The sequence below is a fragment of the Onychomys torridus genome, chromosome 5 (assembly GCF_903995425.1).
Source record: "Onychomys torridus chromosome 5, mOncTor1.1, whole genome shotgun sequence".
Classification (NCBI taxonomy): Eukaryota; Metazoa; Chordata; class Mammalia; order Rodentia; family Cricetidae; genus Onychomys; species Onychomys torridus.
This window is the reverse complement of record NC_050447.1, coordinates 49,761,436-49,782,292: the sequence shown is the minus strand read 5'-3', so window position 1 is coordinate 49,782,292 and position 20,857 is coordinate 49,761,436. Positions and strand designations below refer to the sequence as shown.

The following is a 20,857-nucleotide window of genomic DNA, read 5'->3' as shown; positions in this document are numbered from 1 at the left end:
GTGCCAGGGCTTGATGGTCTGCCCAGGGGCAGGACTGGAAGCACTGGGGCGTGACAAGGGTGAGGGAGATGGGGTGACCCTCGCTGATGGGAAGGAGGCTTAGATGATGAGGCCTCATCCCTGTCCCATACCCTCCTCCTACCCACAAAGGTGGAGTGTGTTGGGAGAGTGAAGCATCCTGTGCCCCCATCTGGTGTTGGAACAAGGAGTTAACTGTAGGGAATCACTCTGGCAGAGTGATTCTCTCTGCTGGGGCTCCTGTTCCAGACTGGGAGGAACTGGGTGGTAGAGGCTCCACCTACCCTGCACCTGTGGCGGTGGGTGCTTCAGGAAGGTGGTTTGTAAAGAAAGGAGACAAGCTTCCTGTGGTTTCAAATGAGTTTATTAAGTAAAGGAGCAGAGAATTTTGAATCTTGAGTGTCCCTTGCTTCAGGTGTGAAATCTGATTTAAAGTTACATTCATTAGATAGGGTTTGTTTCCAGTTTTTGATTAACCAAGCTGTTTCCAACTAAAGAGGCCAAGGCAAGAGCAGCCACTGTGCCAGTGAGATAACTCGGTTAACAGCCCCTCCTTATCCGCAAAGCAGTCGCATTAATGGGTGGTTTACATGCACCAAGAGAAAAAAAAGATCAGATCAGGAAAAGGTAAAGCAGATGAAGACTGTTGACTCAGTCACAAAAAGGTATCGACACCAGTCGTGGCCACGGGAAGCTCAGCACACAGTCCTCAGGTCATCTGGGTGGCTCTTCTTTGGGGGAATGCTCAATGGTGCAATCAGCAGGCTCCAGCTAAAGCATTCAGGATTGGCCTGCTGGGAGGGAAGCTGACCTGTGGGCAACAGCAGGCTCAGGAGTGCCAGCCCAGAGAGCCACTGAGTGTGAGGTGTTGTCTGTGGACCTGTTTCCAGCTGTAGGTCCTGCCGCCTAAGGCTACCCCGGCTTCTGTAGCTACAGTCGCTCCCAGTGGGGGAGTGCTCAAGCTGGTGGGTCTTGTAAGCAGCATTTGCCAGATGGTCTCATGATGGAGGAATAATGCTGTACACCACCTGATGCTGCCCCTTGTGCCCTGAGTCTTCAGCCTGTACCCACGTGTCTGCTCACCCACCCTGGATAGTAGTGTCTGCCTTGTGGACTCAGAATGGTCTGAGAGCCATTTGCTGGAGGTGAATTGGTGGGATGTTGGTTGGCCCGAGAAGGAGAGAACGGAACCTCTTCGGTGGGCAAGGTTGAACTGTGCAGCCCGTGGAGTACACGGTGTATGTACCCCACAGGCTAGGCTTGTTTCTATTTCTGCACAGTTCAGGGGAAGCTGCAACCTGAAGGCTACTGTGCCCTTAGGACTTGGATCTTCAACAGCCTCAGACATTACCCTTGGAGAGACAGCTCTGGTATTGGGCTGACCTTCACCAAAGTTGAGTCAAGGTCACCAAGGTAGACAGAAAGCAGCATGCTGGCAGGCATTGTCAACAGGGAAGGGGACCAGCATCCAGCTGAGACCCATCTGCACCTAGGTGGGTTAGGACAAAGGGCAGGATGAGTCAGTCTGCTGAAGTATTTTCTCTATCTACTGGTATTTGCATCTTAACCTGCGGTCTGTGGTGGAAGGGCACAGGCTAGCCCAGAAGTGAGGTAGTTGTGCATGGCCTTGCCTGTTCAGACAACCTTGGAAACCCTTTGACCTGTGTCCCCACAGTGCAACTCCTGTGGAATGTACCCATTCCCCACCTTGATGTAGTCCCAGTATTTCTGAGGTTTAGGAAGGAAGTGAGCCAAAGGAGACTGCCCGATATCATTTCAGCCTGGCCACATTGGGAGAAGGCTGGAGAAGCAGACTCCAGGAGCAGTGTGCTAGGGTCTGGAGAGCGCTCGGCCACTGAGGACTGCAGCTGCCCGTGCAGGGTTTCCCTACCTGCCACAAACAAACCTGTATCCACCCTTGTTCTCGTGCAGCCATGAAGGCCTTGTCCAGCTCCTTAGGAAGAGACAGCTTGGGTCTTGTGGGCATGTTCCCAGAATTCACACTGGAATGCAGCTTAGCTATTTTTGTTGGGTAAGTTTAACAATGACAGCTATGCTTTTTCTTCTTTAAGGTACATAGGACAGATAGTTCTTGGCACTTGGGGACATTTGATTGTCCTGGTGAGTGCTTGACTTGCAGCTGGACCTCAGTGAGACAGCAGAGCTAAGGGTCACAATCCCTTCTTAGTCTGGATGCTAACCACGGTGATGGTGAAGTATGGTGTCAAGACGTGGCCTGTGTGGCTGTCGGTCGATCACAGAGACCAGGGGCTGCAAGAGTGGGAAGACAGCAGGAAGTAAAACTGAGCTTAAGCTGGAGGAAGAGAGTGTAATGTCCCACATCCTCTTAAGGAAGGTTAGAGAGAGGATAAAACAAGCAGCCACGAGACCTCTGAAGCAAGGCAGTTACAAATGTATGATGGCATGCCAGGTATCTGTGGAACTATCCAGCCATTCAAGGGCTTTGGAGGTCTGTGGAAGGCAACCAAGACTCCAACCAGAAAGGACGACACCCCAGAACCTCTCGTCTCCCTGAATGTTCACTGGTCCTCGTGGCTGGGCCTCCAAGCACTCTGGGCTCTCAGCACCGTCTCCAGTCTCCCTGAGGGTAGCCCTGTGGGCTGTCTAAACTGGACCTGTTTGGCCAGGGTGCAGGAACAAGCTGGAACTGGGAGGTGTGGCTGCTTTCTGCTTGCCCTGGGTACCGACCTGGCCAGAGGTAGCCATGGGCCGTGGTTCCTCGGATTAGTGTGCATGGGAGGAGCCTGGTGTCAGGTGTTGGCCAGTAGTTTAGCTCAAAGCAGAAGCTTACATGGAAAGTAGTCTGCTCTCTGCGCTCCCTGAGATCCTGTGCGTGACCCTTGCATTGTGGGAGCTGTGTGGAATTTCTGACCACCATCACAACCAGTTATCCTGGGCTCTGCTGCTGCCTGGTCTGAGACACTGGGACTTCTCAAACTTGTCATTGTGCCGAGACTCATCCACGCTCCCCATATGTGCCAGCCAGCATGAGCCTTCAGTGTGCAGGACTCAATGCTCAACAGCCATACAGCCATGCTGCAGGCAGCAAGGGCCTTGGGTATCTTCCACCTCCTCCAGAAAGGATTTCTCTTCACTCGGAAAGTACCTTCTGAGACCAGGCTGTATCTTAGTTAAAACTCACCACATACTGTGTACCCTGGGAGCCAGAGTGACACACTGTTCTGTCCCCACCAGCCACCATCCTCCTCTTGCTCAACATGCTGCATCTACTCTGCCTTCAGGGAGGAAGTGGGCTCTGCGCAGATGGGCGAACAGTAGCCATAGGCTGCAGCAAGGTGTCTCCTTTACTGCAGGGCAGCTTGCCAGAGCCCCCAAGACCCAGTGTGCGTCTCAGTCTCCATCACCTCTGCCTAGAATCCACCAGGACTAGAGAAGTGGCTTTATGCTGCATGTACCGCAGGCTGCCAGTGGAGTGCCAGGCTGTGGATTTGGTTCTATGGTGACCTTACTGAGAGCGAATAAGTGGATAAGTGCTGTCCCCTGTGAGAGCCTCTTAGGCACGTTTTGGGCTGTGCTTTGTGCATCTGTCAAGGCGACATGAGTAAACGTGCTACCTCCACGAGTCAGCACCCTTCTGGGTCATGCAGCTCCTGGGATGCACACTGAGCCCCTCATCTCTGAAGACAGAATTACAACTCACATAGCCCTGTATGGACAGCTCTCATGACTGCAAAGAGCAGGAATCTTTTATTTGGTTCACGCCAGATCCGTAGCAACCTGATATTAAAAAAAGTGAATGGAAAAGTATGCTGTACAAAAAGATGGAAGAACCCTTTGGAAACACCAGAAATGCATCAGGGTACCTGCGGAGCCTCTCCCCCACCTCGACCCCTGATCCAAACCAGCCTGGGAGAAGGGACAGGCAGTGGATAGGGAACAGGGGGGATAACGGAAACAATAAAGCTGAGTGTCGCTGGAACATGCTCTAATCTGTAGTTTATTTCTGGTTAAAAATATAGCAATCCAGTGCACTGTAGTAAAGAAATCTGCTCGAAAGGTAGCAGAGAACAGCTGAACACGAGCAAAGCAAGGCAGAGTCCATAAGACAGACGGGCTGCACCCAAGAAGACTGACGGAGCCACGGGTACCAGTCGAGCTGGCATCCCTTGTTCGTTTGTTTGGATGAGGGAACAACCCTGGTAGAGAAGGCAGAGACATGAGGAACCTGTTGTTTGACTGAAACATGTTACATTGTACATCCGGGGAGTGCTGGGTATGCAACAGTCTCCAGGACATTCAAGCCACTGGCTTCAACCACATTCCTGTCCCGGGACCAGACTCGCTCTGGAGTAGCACTGAGGCATCTGGAGGGAATATGCATATCTGTTAGGGGTAGTCGAGGCAGGCACAGTGCAAAGATGTGAGACCCCGTGGAGGTCAGTGAGAGGTGACGTCCTCCATGGGGCGTCACTGCCAGGGACACGGAAGCCTGAATATACATCCTGCATACTAGGTGCAAAACGCCACATGCTCAGCCCAGGCGTGCTGTCAGGCTGTCCGGGGCATGTGGGCCACAGCCCCTTGACATCAGGGCTCAGATGTGCCTGGCCAGATCGGGGATAGCCCTGGACGTCTGCAGCATGGCCTCCCTGGGTCTGGAGGGAGGGTGGCTGGACAGGGCCAACAATGAGTGAGCAGAGGACAGCAGGGGAACAGACTGCCGTAAGACTCAGTGTGGGGAGGCAGCCTCCTTAGGAGGGCCGTGGGGCAGTGCCGAGAAGAGGGATCATGGTCTGTTCTGGGAAGAAGAGCAGGGGCTTCCCTCTCCCCTCCACAGGTACGCAGCGCAGACTCCATGGAGACAGAGGCCAGGACACCCTGTCCCTGTCCCTGGGCCTGGGCCTGGGCCCACACTCCCAGCAGCTACTCCAGACAGGAGAGCAGAGCCACTCACCTTCCACAGCTGCGCTCCCGAGCTGCCCTCCCCCTCCCCCGGCTAGACGGGCACCCTTGGGAGGCGCCTCCTCTCACTCGCCACCTTCCACCCGGCAGGAAACACGAAGAAGATCCCGATCTTTTGGCCGCTGGTTTGCCGGGACCCTCTCATACCAAGCTGGAGGGGTGGCATGCCGGCCTCCTCCTGCCATGCCACACAGCATCGTGTTATACAAGCAAAGAATTTTGGCTAAAATCCAAAAAGACATTACCCAGAAAAAAAGGCAAACTGTGAGTGATACCCAATCATGTTGTTCTTCCGTGGAAAGACAGGAGTCGTGGGGCTGTCCGGGTCAGGATCCCCCCTTTTGTTTTGCTTTTATCGTCCCTTTTGTACATCATCGCTTCCGTGGTCACAACAATCTTGTCAGATGAAAAAGTTAATAAACAAAATGGCGACTCCAATGTTGAGCAGGATCACCATGACGACCAAGATGGGAGCTGAGCCCTGGAACAGAGAGGACAGTGAGAGAGACGGCCAATGCAGGGCCTCATTACACACAGGTGCCTAGAGGAGAGGAGCCCACACCCAGGCCACACCCAGGGCAGAGAAGGCTCACCCTGCTGCAAGAGCACTCACTAGTGTCTTGGGGGCTCTCTACACTAAGCTTTCTCGTGAACCTGGTGGGAAGCTCTTCAGTGGGTCGCCTGGAATCTCCCCGGCTCCCTCTCCTTCCTGCTTGTAGACTTACTTGCTGCCCACTGCCTGCTTTCTTGGATCCAGGTCTTAACATGCCCCCAGTACCTAGTTTCTCCTAGCACTTCCTGAAGCCCTTAGCTCTGTCTTTCTCAGTATGGCTCACTGTCTCCCTCATCACAGCCAATGCCCGGAAGGGCCCCAGACACCTGCCTGGCTGGTTGCCTGCTCATGCATCTTGCTTTCTCCCAGCTCCCGGGGGCAGGCTTTGCAGTCAGTGCAGCGGGAGGAAGCTCCATAGTCCCATGATCGTGGACGCTTTGCATCTGCCCTTGACAGCCAGCAGTCCAGAGAGGAGCACATTAACCGGCACTGCAGACCTCTTGGCCAGGCCGTGTCGTGTGTGCAGAGGAAGCACATGGGGCTCCACCCTACAGCCTCTGAGTAGACGAGGTACCCGACCTGCTGACCACACACATGCACCTTCTAGCTCACATCCCAGACCCGAGACTCCACACAAAAGGGGTCTGCTTCTTGTCTGCCAGAGACATTGGCTTGTAACAGACCAAGACGTTTGCTCAGCTAGACTGTAGGCTTTAGGGATTTGATTCTCCTGGCTCAGCCTTTTGAATGCTGGGATTATAGGTGTGTGCCACATGCCTGACTAAGCAGAGGGCTTCTTGAACATGTTTTATTTTCTGATGCTAATGATTACATTAGACAAGTGCTTTATACTACAGAGCTACCGGACAATCCTAGTAGTCAGTCCTCCCTGGGTCCGGCACCTGAGCAGCCCAGCCCATTACCACCTTGCTGAAGAGTGAATGGGGACCCAGGCTCTGCATGGCAGGAGGGGACAGGGAGGCTTGCCTCACTGATTTCATCATGGCAGAGTCACCTTTGAACTCTGGTGCTTTTATGGCATGGACTTTGAAGTGTCTGTGACATCTGGGCTGAGCCAGCCTTGCAAGGACATGGAAAGGACCTTACAGCCGCAGAGTTGGCCCAGGGTGGGTCCTGCCCCGATGCCTGCCCTGGAGTAAAGCCCACTGCTGCACACCCTTCTGGGCTGTTCTGTCCAGCCCCAGGCCCATGGGTATGTCAAAGCACAGAGGAGCAGGATAGCTTTGGGCTAGCAGGCCCCTAGCTCATCAAGAGTTCACCCACCACCAAAGTGACTTAACCATCAGGAACCGTCCCCAGTTGCTACCAGGTATGGGAAGTCTAGATCAGCTGACTCACATTCTTCCCTTGTAAGGTGTAGAGTGGACCATAGAGTTTACCATGGCTAGGAACTTCGTGAGCCAGAGCCCTGGGTCTTTCCTACCCATCTGCCACTGCCAGACAACTTGGAGGAAGTGGTGATGTTTCCAGTCAGGACCCACCTTCCCTGACCAGGATACAGGAGCCATACTGTACAGAGCCCTGCACTGGAAGGGAACACAGGTCTTGAGATGCCTGGCAGCCAACCTCCCAGAGGCCACTCATGGTCACCACTGAAAGCAGGCAGGGGGCATTCACCTTCCATCTGCTTTACTCCTGTGCCTCACCTGACCTCCTCTCAGGTCCGTAGAACCCTAGGCACCCACAGAGACCCTGCCTACTTTCTCAGGTAGTGGGGATCATGGTGGGTGGGGGAGCTGGAGTTCCTGTCTTCAGTTCTTATCCTCGGAGTGTGGGTGGCCTTGGGCAGTGAGACAGTGTCCCAGATCACTCACCCCAGCTGGAAGTCCTAGGGTATAGCAACCCTGCACTGCAAGTATCTGGCTCTCCCACCCTACACTTTAAGGCCAGCCTGTGTCTAGTACCCATGCTGTGCATATCTACCGTAGGGAACTTCGGGTGTTTATTTTAGTTATTCATGTGTGTGTCCCTTGTGTGGATGTTCATGTGTGTGCAGGTATGAACAGGTATGCATATGGAAGTCAGAGGACAATCCCACCTTTCTTCAGGAGCCTCCCTCATTTTATGTGGACACAGATGCTCACTGGCCTAGAGCTCACCAAGTGGGCTAGCCTGACTGACCACAGAGACTCTGCCTGTCTCTATGTCCCCAGTGCTGGGGTTATAAGCATATGCAACTATGGTTGATTTTTTTTTTTTTAAACAAAACATGGTTCCAGGGATCAAACTTATGTCCCCAGGTTCATGCAAGCAACCAATTTACACACTGTTGTTCCCGCAAAAGACAGCCTTATTATGTAGCCCAGGCTGGGCTGACCTCATGGTGCTCCTCCATCCAGCTCTGGAGTGCTGGGGTTATGGGTGTGGCTCAGACTTTGCTTTTCCTTTTCAGTGGTGCTAGGGCCTGAGCCTAGGCCATATGTACACTGGGCAAGTGCATTTTACCATTGAGATACAATCCCAGCCAGAAGCTGCGTCTTAAGCACCCAAAAAAGCCAGCACGGTGAAGTGGGCTAAATATAGAACTACTCCTGAACCTCCCACCCTGCCCACTGCTGTGCCGCTCCTGAAACAGCCACACACTCTGCATGCGCACAACTGCGCAGCAGGCTGTGTGCTGGCAGGGTGAGGCCCAAGCTAGGGCTGCTGTGGTCCCAGCAGCAGCCAGAGCAGAGGAGACATTTTAGAACTGCAGGAGTGAGGACTAATTAGTGGCTTCCAGGAGAGTCCAGGGCCACAGGAAACATCTCCCCTAGGGCAAGTGACTGAGTGGCTGTCAAATGAAACCAGAGCATCCCAAGGCCCCTTGAGATGGACACCAACCCCTGCTGAAGCGGCAATGGGAACCCTGCAGAGGGTCCCCCTGGGCCTGGCACAGGTGTGTGACCCATACAAATCACTTGCCACACAGCACTCTGTCTACACACACATACAGCTAGATGCTTAGATGTCACATAAAGCCCAGGCACCAGAGGGTGGTCATTTGTGCCACAGCAGATGAATGGGGTCCTGTCTGCTGGGGCCACTGGTACACAGGGCACCAGGCTCTGTATAGCCAGCATCCCTCCCATGTCTTCTGTCATGGAGCCAGCTGTGGACTTAGAGGACCCAGGAGGCCCCTTAAATGTCCCATCCTTTCTGGCCCAGGAGAGGCTGCTGTTTTCCTTCAAAAGGTCTATCCTGGGGCAGGGAGGAGAAGATGAGGGGGTGTCTGGCTAGACAGAGTTGCTCTTGGGGTCCAGTGAAGGGAACTCGTGTGGGAGTCTGACCTACACCCCATGGGACACGATGAACCTCCAAAGGTTACAGGGCCCAGAAATCTCAGTTGCTATGGATTCCTAACAACCCCCCCATTGCTTGGATAACTACAGCTCCACAGAAAGGGAGGCTTTGGAGCCTGGCTGCAGGGCAGCCTTGCAGGGTTCCATCCTCTTGTCCCATATGTGGAGGGAGCATCAACTTCTTGGGAGCTGGACCCTGACCAGTTTTGGCATCTGGTATGGGTGAAAGATACTCAGGGGAGAGTCTGGACAGAGGCGCCTCAGCTCTGTTCTAGCCCAGATCCAGAACACAAGCCACTGACAGCCACAGGTCTGCACACGTCAGGGGCAGACGCCAATCACAGGCAGACTGGTTCCCCTCCAGGAGCTCTTGTGGGCACCCACCCTGCTTCTAAAGGGTTCAGCCCATGGGGAGCCTTCTCAAGGATCAATCTAAAGCAAGTGTGACCCCTGTGGTACAGCATCTCCACTTTCTGTAGATACCTACACTAGCTGCCCCTCAGCCCCTCGAGAGGAAATGCAGAGCAGAGTAACCAGATGGCCCTGGGTCCCACTGCCTCTGCCCTGCAGGGGTGGGCAGCACTTACCGTACTGGACTTGAGCTCGTCCCCAGTCTCCTCGTCAGACTCGAGTGCAACAGGCAGGGACTTCTGGGGTGGGGAGAAGGTCAAGTCCCAACGCAGCAGACGGGGCTCGGGCCGGTCCCCCAGCCGCAGGCTCTCTAGTTTCTGCACCGTGGGTTCTGCAGAGGAGGCTGGCCTGAGGTTCTCCTTATTCTGGGACTTGGACCTCAGTCTCTGCAGCCCAAAGCCCCGGTCCTCAGAGCGCCGGTCTCCCCCAGCACCCCGACTGTGACGCCGTCTCTGGGGGTATGTGTCCTGCGGACAGGCATCCATCCTTAGCAAGGGCTTCATCTCCAGCTTGTAGTTACTCAGCTGCTCCTCATCTGGCTCTGACAGCTTGGGGCCCCCAGAACAGGGATTGCCTGCCCGATGGTGAGAAGTCCACGAGAAAGTGGGGGGGGGACTCCGTCCGCCGCTCCCGGGGCTTGGGGTTCCCAGGCTGCTTGTGGCCCAAGCCCCGGGTGCGGAAATCCTCAGTGGGCTGGCCGCTGCGCAGGGCACCACTGCGGACACCCCTGGAGGCCCCAGCCTTCTCCTCGTCCCAGCTGTTGCGGGCATAGTCCCCTCCGCGGCCCTCAAGGAGCATCTGGATGTCCCCGCTTCGCTCCTCATCTACGGAGACCTGCCTGGAGAAGTGGGCCATCTTGTTCCGGGAGGCAGGAGCTGGCGGAGGGGTGGCGGTGGGGCTGGTGGGAAAGCTCTGCAGGGGGCTGTCATCCGGAGTCAGATCAGAAGGGGTAGTACCCTTGCGGTACAGCTCAGGGCTCTCCTGCTGCAGGGGTGTCCCGGTGGAGAGCACCTCGATGTCATCACAGGACATCTGGTGCGTTGGCCTCTGGTACTCAAGCCCTTGGGTGGGAGACAAAAGCACATGGGGTTACATGGAGCCCATTGCAGAGAGGCCTTGTGGCAGTGTGGATTGGGTCACCCAGCAAGGAAAACTGGCAGGACCTTAGAGCATGGGCACTTCTTGTCACCAGAGTCCCCTGTCTGGACATCAGGGACCTGGGAAGTCAAGGTATGAGCCTGAAGGTGGCCCTGTGGCCTTCCTCACAAGGGTGAGGCCGCCGGCCCATTAGACCTGCACCTTAGGGGGAAGCTTGTGCCTGGCTGCCAGCGCCATGGAGGTCATTCTCAGCTAAAATTAGCTGCAAAGCATGTACTTTCCCTGGAAGACCATTATGAAGACCAGGAAGGAATCTGGCAGCTGCAACATAATCCCAGAGCCTGTGTCCTAGGTACACGCATATGCAGGCTTCAGGGATGGTATCAACTTGAGTATCATGGGTTCTGCTCTGACCCATCCTGTACCCTCTCCTTCCATCCCTATGGCCTCGGGCAGTCTCAGAAGGAATGGCTACCAGGGTCTTCCCCAAGCAGCCAGCCCATAGGAGGATAGCTTTCTGCCTCTAGCTGAAACACTTTGGTAATGGTTTTAGAAGCAGGGATAGCCAGAGCTTATGAGTCAGGACCCATCTAAATGTCTGTTTTGCCACAATCTCCACAAGATCTCAGGTAGGAAGAAGCCTTCTCTTTGTAAGAGAACACAGCAGCTGCTAGTCTTGGGAACCAGGAAAGGGGACACAGCACCCAGTTCCCTTCCAGCATGGACCCACTGGCTGATAATGCATTCTAGGAAATGACCTGATGTGGGGAAGTGAATCCCAGAGGGATTTAAGGGCACCTGGCAGTAACACAGTGCTGGAAAGGTGAGGCCATGGCAGCCTCCCAGGCAGAAGGCATGGCCAGAGACCACAGAGCAACAGTCAGGAAGGGGTCCTGCATCAGCCAAGTCCCGTGATCTGGTCCCAAGCTGAGGTACTGTGAGGTGAAGACCTCCCTCATAGAGGTTTCTCAAGGAGGCAACTCTGAACAGAAAGTAGATATCAGCTGAGGCCTCCTTCCCTGGCAAAAGAATACCCTGGACCAGCCAGCTGCATGCTCTAAGGCCCACATACATGGGGCATAAAGCAACACATCTGGTCTCTTGACATCGGGTAGTTAGGGGTCCAAAGTCCAGCTGGGGCTGGGGCTGGCTCCTGTGGGTTTTGCCCAGGCTCCTCAGAGCATCTGATGAACAAATCCCTTGGTCATCATTCCACACACAAGTGCCTCAGGCAGTATTGCCTCCCCTCCAACCAAAGCTCCTTGGAGCAGTATAGTAGGACCCCAGGAAGGAATCAGGGCTGGAGCCTGGGCACCCATGGGAATTATTAGCATGTTTGTCCATCTACATATTCTACACGTGGCTCACCTGGCGTGGGGTCAGTCAGGTGTCTAGCAGTCTGAGAGTGGGGCAGATGGCCTGTGGCCCACTGACTTGGACAAGAGACACCTTAGTCTCAGGTGGTCAGGTCCTCCCCTGGGGATCATGGCTTTTTCTGACTTTCTCTTTAAGCTTGGAGCAGCTGGGTGGGAGGACTGTGCAGAGTTAATGGCCGCCTCCTCCTCTACATCAGAAACACCTGAAAGGTGCTGGTGGCCACAGTGGGATACCAGAGTGGGTCCTGGGCAGACCCTCAGAAGGAGCAGACAGCCAGACTCATTGGACCTGCTGACCTAGCTATTTCTAGTACCAGCTACGTGAGCTTTGCTCCTCAGCCCAGACCCAGAGGCCCCTTTGTCACTGTGTGAGAACACAGGTTGGACATGGCACACCCTAGTTCTGTAGGCTTTGTTCTTACCCTTGTATACAGTAGCTGGAAGCAGACAGGAGAGACTGTGACCTCAACCCTGCTTCCAGGCGCTGTGGGACCAGGATGCTTCCCAATGAAGATGGAGGGATGCAGGTGGAGCTGGGTATTCCGAGGATGGGTACACATGGCGCAACCCCCACTACAGTTCACTGTCCCACACGGGAGGCCCTGTGCCTCCATGCATCATTCACACAGCCCCCAGAGAGGAAGGACAGGGACTGCCAAAAGACACAGTACAGACTTATACTCACTAGAGATTCTCCAACCTGGCAGCCACTGCCCATAAGTAGCTGTCTGGCCTTCATTGAGTGTGCATTAAGATTAAATAGAACTCAGCACGGGCCGGGCGGTGGTGGCGCACGCCTTTAATCCCAGCACTCGGGAGGCAGAGCCAGGTGGATCTCTGTGAGTTCAAGGCCAGCCTGGCTTACAGAGCGAGATCCAGGACAGGCACCAAAAACTACACAGAGAAACCCTGTCTTGAAAAACAAAATAAGACTCAGCACAGAAGAGGCTGAGGCATAAGGATTGTGATGGGCCAGCCTGGGCTACAGAATAAGATCTTGTACTGGAAACAAGCAACAGAAATTACTGAATGAGACTAGATTCAGCCCTCCAACCACTCTTGCTACAGAGGGTACAAATCCACCACTGCAGATGGCTACAGAATAACATCAGGGACCCAGAAAAGGAACAGCAGTGTCCACCCATGCAGAGTGCTTAGAATCAGACACTGAAGTCCACACACATCCACACACGTTTGCTGAACCAGCTAAGGCCTTAGCTCTGGATGACAATCGGCCCCAGGTGGCATTAGGAACCACTGCCCAAGGCCCTGTCCCTCAGAGCTCCCACTCAGCCAGAGCCCTGCCCCTCAGAGTCACGGGCTCAGGCAGAACTCACCATTTTCCCTGTGCTGGAAGGAAGGCGAGAACTCTTTGGCAGTGATCCTGGCAATCCGCGCTTCCTCCTGGGCTTTTTGAGCGGCCGTGAGAGCTGCCTCAGCTTTGGCCCGTGAGTGGGAGGTCCTGAGGGAGACAGAAGGCAAAGGGTAAGCACTGAGCCGAAGACCAGACTGGGACCCTTCGCAGTGAGCTTCCTGGGTGTCTACCCTCGGCGCCTGTTCATTCATTTAGTCACTCAACAAACATCACTGACACCAACAACCAGCCTTAGTGCGGCAGTCTCTGGAGAAAGTGTGGTGTATTTCTTCTTTATTTTTTTACTTTGTGTATAGGGGTGCTTTGCCTGCACATCTGTCTGTGCTTGTAGTGCCAACGGAGGTCAGAAGAGGGCATTGGATCCCCTAGGACCAGAGTTGCAGGCAACTGTGAGTCATCATGTGGGTGCTGGGAACTGAACCTGGTTCCTCTGCGAAGGGCAGGCAATGCTCTAACCATTGAGACACCTCTACATCTCGTTTAAAAAAATAGTGTATTTTTACTTCGTGTGTGTGTGTGTGTGTGTGTGTGTGTCTCGTATGTTGAGGAATGTCCTTGGAGAACAGAACAGGGTGTCAGATCCCCTGAAACTGGAGCTTCAGGTGGCTGTGAACATGGGTGTTGGGAATAGAACTCGTGTCCACTGGAAGGGCAGTACACACTCTCAAGCAGCCCTAGAATATGTATTATTATTATTTTTTTTAATCAACAAACACCACACACTGTGGAAACCTAAGATGGGCAATCCCCGTCCCAGGATGGAAGTGGCAACGGATCCCCAGTGAGTCCATGCTACCTGAGCTGACCCTCAGGCTCCAGCCAGCCCTGAGTGGGGATGGGGAGGTTCTTGTTCTGGCAAAGAGGACACAGGACACTGGGGACAGATGGGCCAGGACCTGTATATATTCCTCCAGCTCTGCTTGTGCTGGGTCTCTGCTGAGTCCCACAGGGCCACCCTACCCTTCTAAGAGCAGAGGCTGGAATTACAAAGCAGAATGGGGTGCTCCTCATCTGCTCCCAGCATACTGACTCCAGGGCTGGATCATGCCACACATGAATACCACCTCCCCAGCACTGGAAACAAGGGTCCCCAGTCCCTGAAATAAAGGAGGCATTCTCCTCACAAGTCTCATCCTGTGGTCTAGGTAACTGCTAGAGCAAGCAATAGGGGACAGTGGCTTTCAATGAGTTATCTTTCTCCTAGTTCTGAGGCTGGATGGCCAAAGTTAGGATGCCATCCGGGGAAGACCCACACAAATGATACCTTCTGGCTGTGGCCTTGAAGGTAGAGAAGGTATCTCTCGTGCTTTGTCCTAAAGGGCACTAATGCTATTCTTGACAGCCCCTCCCCAATAATCTTATTATCTCCCAGAAATGGGCTCCCAGAACGAACACATGGAAGATCGAGTTTCATCACACAGTTCTCGGGGACAATCTCTGCCCAGCAGCCAAGTTCCCATGTCTCATGGCACCTGTGCCTTGGAGTCTCCAAGCTAACTCTCAAAACACTCATAGTGTTTGCAGCTTTGAGCTTTGCTTTTCAAATGATTGTGTGAGAAGAAACTGTGCTACCCAGATACAAGCATGGAAGGCCAAGTGGCCAAGAAGGGAAGCAGGCTACCAGGACTCCTGATCTAGCCCAAAGGTTCTCCTCTAATGCGGCTCCCCAGGCATTATGACTTCCTGCTCTCTGCCATACTCCAGGGAGTTGGCCCAAGGAGTCAAGAAAACCCAACATGCTAAAATGTAGTTAGTGCTGATGAAATTCTTCCCCTTGAAGCACGTTAGTTCCTAGAAGTGGGAAAAGACAATTGCTTCTTATCAGAGCCATGACCTCATGTCTCATGGAATATAAGATGAAAACTACACCTTCTACAATATTCCTTGGGTGTCTGGTATTTGTCATGACAACGGAGATGGACCTACTAACACAGCTCTAGTGACACCTGGTTTATTACTGACAATGGATCAGCCGAAGACTCACAGCTCTGGCCTCAGGACTTTTCTGCAGAAACTGCCCAGGGACCTTGGAGGACAGCCTGTGTCCCCTAGCTAGGGTCCCCATCTATCCTATTCTGTGATCCCAGCATATCTTGTGACACTCTTTAAAATGACCTCCCTGAGAATCTGTGCGACCTTGGAAACGGTTCCAAATTCTCTGCAAGGTCCCCTAGCTCCAACAGAGGGTCTGCAGTGTCCCAGAGCAGAACACAGCCTGACAGAGCAGCTGCTAAGCTGAAGTGTCCTGGAGAGCAGGAGAGAGTGCCTACTCCCAGATCCCACAGAAGGCAGCTAGGGTGCAGAGCTTATTCCGCACACGTGCGGCTTCTCAAATGGTTGTGGTTCAGGTCCTGTCCTGTAATATCGGCACTCATAGCTCAGCTCCATTCACACTTCTGGGCTCACAGTGTTGTTCTGGTGATGCTCAGTTTCCCAACACCCCTTAGGGGCTGTGATTGGTTCCCACATCCTCACTTAGTAAAAACACCATTAATTCACCAACATCATGTGCATATTTGCATATGTATGTCACACATACATAAGAAGAATATACTGTGACAGTCCTAAAATAAAAATCAATTGAGACAAGCATTAGGTAGCAAAGACTCAACCACACAACAAAGGTTAATTTTAAACAAGATTTGGAGGACCTGGCTCTGAGCGAGTACTTTAAGGGACAGCAGCCTCCAGAGGGTGTTCCCACTGTCTAAGTTCATACCTGTGAGGTCTGGCTGCAGTGTCATAGATGGGACACTCTCAGCCTATGAGGGCTCTCCTGCACCCAGCATCACTCGCTGGGCCCACATTTCCTCCTGCATGGGTACCCTGTGTATGGGCATAGTCGTACCCATACACCTAGAGAGGAGGTGGCAACTTAAAGCCCAGAGTAACTGAAAGGCAGCTAATTGTGACCCAGGACTCATGGACTGGACTTGGAGAGAGGAAACTAAGATAGACCAGTAGCCAGGTAGGACCAGTCATCTTACAGATTAGAGGAAGTGAGGAGCTACCTGCAGAAAGTGTGTGGGGTGGGGACTGAGGGGCAGCTGGGAGGCGATGTTGAACTCATGCCATTGAAATAAATGTGGTAGGACTGTGCAAGATGGTGCACACTTGCAATTCCATCACACAGACATGGAGGATGCTGAGGCTGGAAGATCACTGGGTTACATGGGTGACTCTATCTTGGAAAGAAAAAAAGAAAAGAATGGAGGCCCAGGCCAACTGAGAGACGCAAGACCTTTGATGCCACAGCACGTGTCTCAGTAAGGCCTCGATCTTTCCCTGAAGGCATCTCTGGAGCATTGTGCTGGGTACCCAGGATATATATATATAGCATGTGACCAATCAGACCACCCAGACCACTGCTGTTTTTGGAGACTACAAAGGAAGCCATCCAATGTCATGAGAGAAACAACTACACCCACGGTTGCCAAAGGGAGCTGGTGCTGGTAACATAAGACAAAATGGGCTTCTGGCAGAAACTGCCGCTTGAGGCTAGAGACACAGTTTTGTGCTGACAGTTTGTGGCATTGTCTGAGGTGGGGGTCAAGATCCCTAGGGGTATGCTAAAGCTCCAGTTGCCGCTCAACGGCCAGGTGGGTCAGCTCCAGGTCCTCGGGTCACCTGACACCTGTGTTTCTCCCATTCTTGAGAAGCTGGGTCTAGAGGCTAGGGAACAAAGGTCAGACCCTTCTGGAACCTTCTGGGAGGGGCCAGCCCACCCACCTTGTTCATGTCCTGGGGAGTCCCCCTTTGACTGCTGCAGCTCTGAGTGCAAATGTATTGTTTAAGCTGCTGAGAACTTGTGGCATTTTGTTCAGGAGCCACAGGAATGGTCTACATCTTGGCTTTCCTGGACCCTCTGAGCCCAGGTCACTCTTCCATGGAACAGACAGCTATGAGACTCCCAGAGCTAAGGGACTAATAGGGAATCCACGAGGAGACCCTCCCTCTCCAACCCACTCCCTCCCCTCCACCAGCTTCCTTCGCCAGCAAGGCTCCAGAGCCTGGGACAGCTGTTTCTTCTAGACTTCCTGGCTCCCCCTGGCAGATTCCTATCTTCTTGCCTGTGCCTCTCTCTCCTCTCTTCTGGCCAGATTCACCATGGATGCTTGGACATTGGAATCAGACCCTGGGAGGCCCAGGCAGGCCTTTGGGGGCCACAGAGGTTTTTTGCTTTTGTTTTGTTTTTTCTTTTGTGGGAAGGTGGGAGGAGAGGACCTTATTCTGCAATCCAGGCTTGCCTCAAATTCATAATCCTCCTACCTCAGAGTTAAAACTGTTGGGCTTACATGTGTGCACTGCCATGCTGGCATGTGTGCACCGCCATGCTGGGCTTACAGGAGTGTGCTACCATGCCCTGAGACAGAAGGTCTCATGTTCCTGCTGCCTGTCTAGGGCCAGTATTAGAGAAGCATGGTGGAGAGGGCCACTAAAGAGACAGGACAGCTCAGGTCTTCTGGCCACTGAGGGTCAGGAGTCCGAGTGAGCCTCCGGAGAAAGGAACGTGAGTTCCAGAGCCTTCTCTCTCCCTCTTGTGTTGGCATTTCTGTTTCTGTGTTTGTAGGAAGTGCCTCCTCCCCTGGACCATTGGAACCAAATCTCTGGCCAGTGTCTCGCTCTGTCTCTTGTTCTGTATCCACTCCTGGCTTGGGCTGTCAGGTGAGGGAGGGCAAAGGGTCATAGGTATCCCAGGTTCCCTCCTCTGTCCTTCCCCCTTCTAGGATCTCACAGGATGGTACACAGTGGCAACTATGGATGCTGTACCACAGGACGGTACAACTGTGTGCATGCTTCTGATCTCTCCACTGCCCCTAGCAGCACTGCTAATCTCTACAGACTCAGGGGCTCACATGGCCTCAGGTCATTCTTAGCAATGGCAACAGATGCTGGCCTTCCTCCAGATACGGTCCCCAGGCTTCACTGGATCTCAGAGAGGGCCTGTTTTATCAAGATAGGTTTGTGCCTATCGGGGTTCTGGCTCTTCTTTCTCCCTAGACGTCCACTACATCACCCACTGTGCATGTCTCCCACAGGCCCAGCTTATGACCTGCCAGGTCTCCTTCCACAACCCAAGGCCTTTACCACCCCACAGGTTAGACAAAGACCTCTGTGTGCAGCCTCACACGCTGCAGAACACACCCTGAGCAGCAGCTTCCTCTCTGAACGGCTGCCTCCACAAATCAGGTCTGAGGAGAAGCAAGGGCATCGGTGGGCAAAGATGAACACCAGGGCACAGGCAGGGCCACACTGGTGCAGACTCCATCCTTCATGAGGCCAGCTAAGCCTGACGGTTCTCTTGGCCTCCCTGCCCTGCCCCCTACCCCGGGTGGTTTACTTTGTTTCTGTGTGTTTTGTTCTTCAGAATGGTGTCACTCTGTAGCTCAGGCAGACCTTGAATTCACAATTCTCCTGCCTCAGTCTCCCTAGTGCTAGGATGAGCTTTCCCTCGAGGGTAAATGCGGCTTTTCTTTACACTTCTAAGAACAGCCTTAAACTACAAAGGTCAGGTGTGTGTGAACAGGTTGGGTCATGGCCCTAGTAGACATATTATTGTCGGGTCCAAGGTATTTGTGGCTGTGACCTTCTTCGGGAAGGGTAAGATCATCAGGACAGGCCCTAATCCAGTACACTGGCCTAGAGAGAAAACTTGAACCTAGACAGAGCTAGGAGAGCTCCATGAAGACAAGGGGCTTGCTACCATCTAGAAAAGGACAGAGGCAGGACCAGCCTGTCATGGAACCAGACCTACCACCTTCAGCTAGGACTCCTGCTCCTAGCGTGATGAGAGTCAAGGCCCAAGTTGGTAGCACTTCAAGATGACAGACAGACCAGGGAAGCAGTGTGTGACAGAGCTGTGTCCATACGTGGTCCACCTAAAGCCACTGCCTGTGGTGAAGTTAACATGTGGTCCTGGTGGCTCAGGGATGCTTAGAATCCCACCCCGCTCCCCCTGGAAGCCAGCTCCCAGAGACTCTACTGGGAGTGCCCAGCCCCACAGCAAGTTTCTCTCCCCGGGCTGTGGTTGTCAAGGCAACCCACCTCCTCCAGGGAGGCTGCTGGGGAGGGACCATGCCCCTGCTAGCCCCGCCCCATAGGTGCCCATTGGGGACTAGCTCCATTGGCTTGATCATCTGACTCCCAGGCCATCCCTCAGAGACCTGGACCAGGGCTTGTCAGGCTTTGTGAACAGGCTAAAACCTCTTGGTGTTTATCTTGACAAGTATGGAGACTCTGGGCAGCCCTGAAGCCAGACACTGTGCACAGGAATGATGGAGCCATGGTTCTTAGGTCACAAACAAGGAGACTCAGGCTGGCTCTGTCCCCCAATAACAGCACACTCTGTCAATGGGTGCTGCAGACTGCTGTAGCATTCCTAGACACGTCTTGGGATACTTTCAGGGCTGGGTACAGGGCCCAGGTGGCCCACATACTACAATCATGCTTCCTCAGGAAGCATGGAAATTGGAAGGAATGACTCCTGCAACCTGCCTGCCAGGGACCACAAGAAGAGGTTGATGAAGACCCACCAACACCCTGCAGAGGCTGGAAAGTTCCCAGGCATCCTCAGCTCACAGCACTGCCCTTCTCCCCCTCACTCTGTGCCAGTCACAAGGCATGGTGGCTTGTTTGAATTTATCTTTTAGACAGGGTCTTGTTAAGTTGCCTTTCCAGACTTTAAACATAGTCTTCCTGTCTAAAGCTTCTAAGCTGTGGGCTTGTGCACCATGTCCGGCCACAGCCACCAAATGCTCATGCAAAGGTCAGAGCATGGTCACTGAGGTTCCCTGGGGGCTTTCTATGTACAGCAGCCACAGTGTCTGAGCCACTGTTCCAACCAAGTGTTGCTCCACTTCCAGGGGAGATGTTGAGCCCTCTACAGTGCATGCACTCACATAGATAACCCTCCTGACCACAGCCCTCCACAGTGTGTACACTCACACAGAGAACCTTCCTGATCACATCACTGGACCTGTGGTGAGTGGTGCAAAGGCCCCACATCTCTGTTCATTGGAGTCACTAGTTCCCTGTGGGAGCAATGTCCATTGGACTAATTTGTCTATTGCTAGACACAGATGCTGGACACAGGCAGGTGCTGGGGCCTGGGCACAGAACAGGGCCTGTCCTGTGAGGGAAGGGCTAGCAGGAGGCTGGCACAGTGGCCTGTAGTATTGAGGTCCATACAGAGAAGAGTGTCCACGTCACAGAGCAGACACACTAACAACATGTGTAAGATCACTCTTAGGCCATGTAGACAGCACACTGGAGGCATAAGTGAAATTTTGGCTTCTATCTCTAAGAAATAGTTCCTTGTTTTGCTTTGATTTCCTGAGATGGGTCTCATATGTACAGCACGCCGGTTTCAAATTCACAATCCTCTTGTCTCAGCCTCCTGAGTGGCTCCAAGAAATCTCACCATGGATATGCAGGTACTCTAAAACCCAATAAAGTCTGAAATCTAGAGCACTTCTGGTCACAGCATCCCAGCCAGTCTGAGCCCTACAGTTCCCACACATCAGACACAGGTCACGAACATGCTAGAAGCCATATCACATGCTCTCCTTCACTTCACACCACACTCCATGTGTCATGCCAGTGAATTACAGAACTTTTCGGTTCTGTTCATTGAGTTGCCCCACGTTCAGTGTGGCCACACCTCATCTCCTACACTCCCAAGTCCCGGCCCAACAATGATCTGTGTGTTTGACTTTTGCAACACACATCTGACTTTGGGATAAATTTCCAGAACTGTGATCTCTGAGTTAAGGCACAGCAG

At 53.3% G+C, this 20,857-nt stretch overlaps 1 protein-coding gene across 1 annotated transcript in view; it reads right to left on the bottom strand.

The window, feature by feature from the left end:
* Positions 1-364: 364 nt before the first annotated feature.
* Positions 365-20,857, bottom strand: part of Jph3 (junctophilin 3) — a 64,483-nt gene continuing 43,990 nt past the window's right edge. The window contains 4 exon segments of the mRNA XM_036187193.1: positions 365-5,443; positions 9,405-9,839; positions 9,841-10,289; positions 13,040-13,164. Of these exon segments, the coding sequence (XP_036043086.1) occupies positions 5,363-5,443; positions 9,405-9,839; positions 9,841-10,289; positions 13,040-13,164 (1,090 nt within the window). The 3' untranslated portion in view covers positions 365-5,362.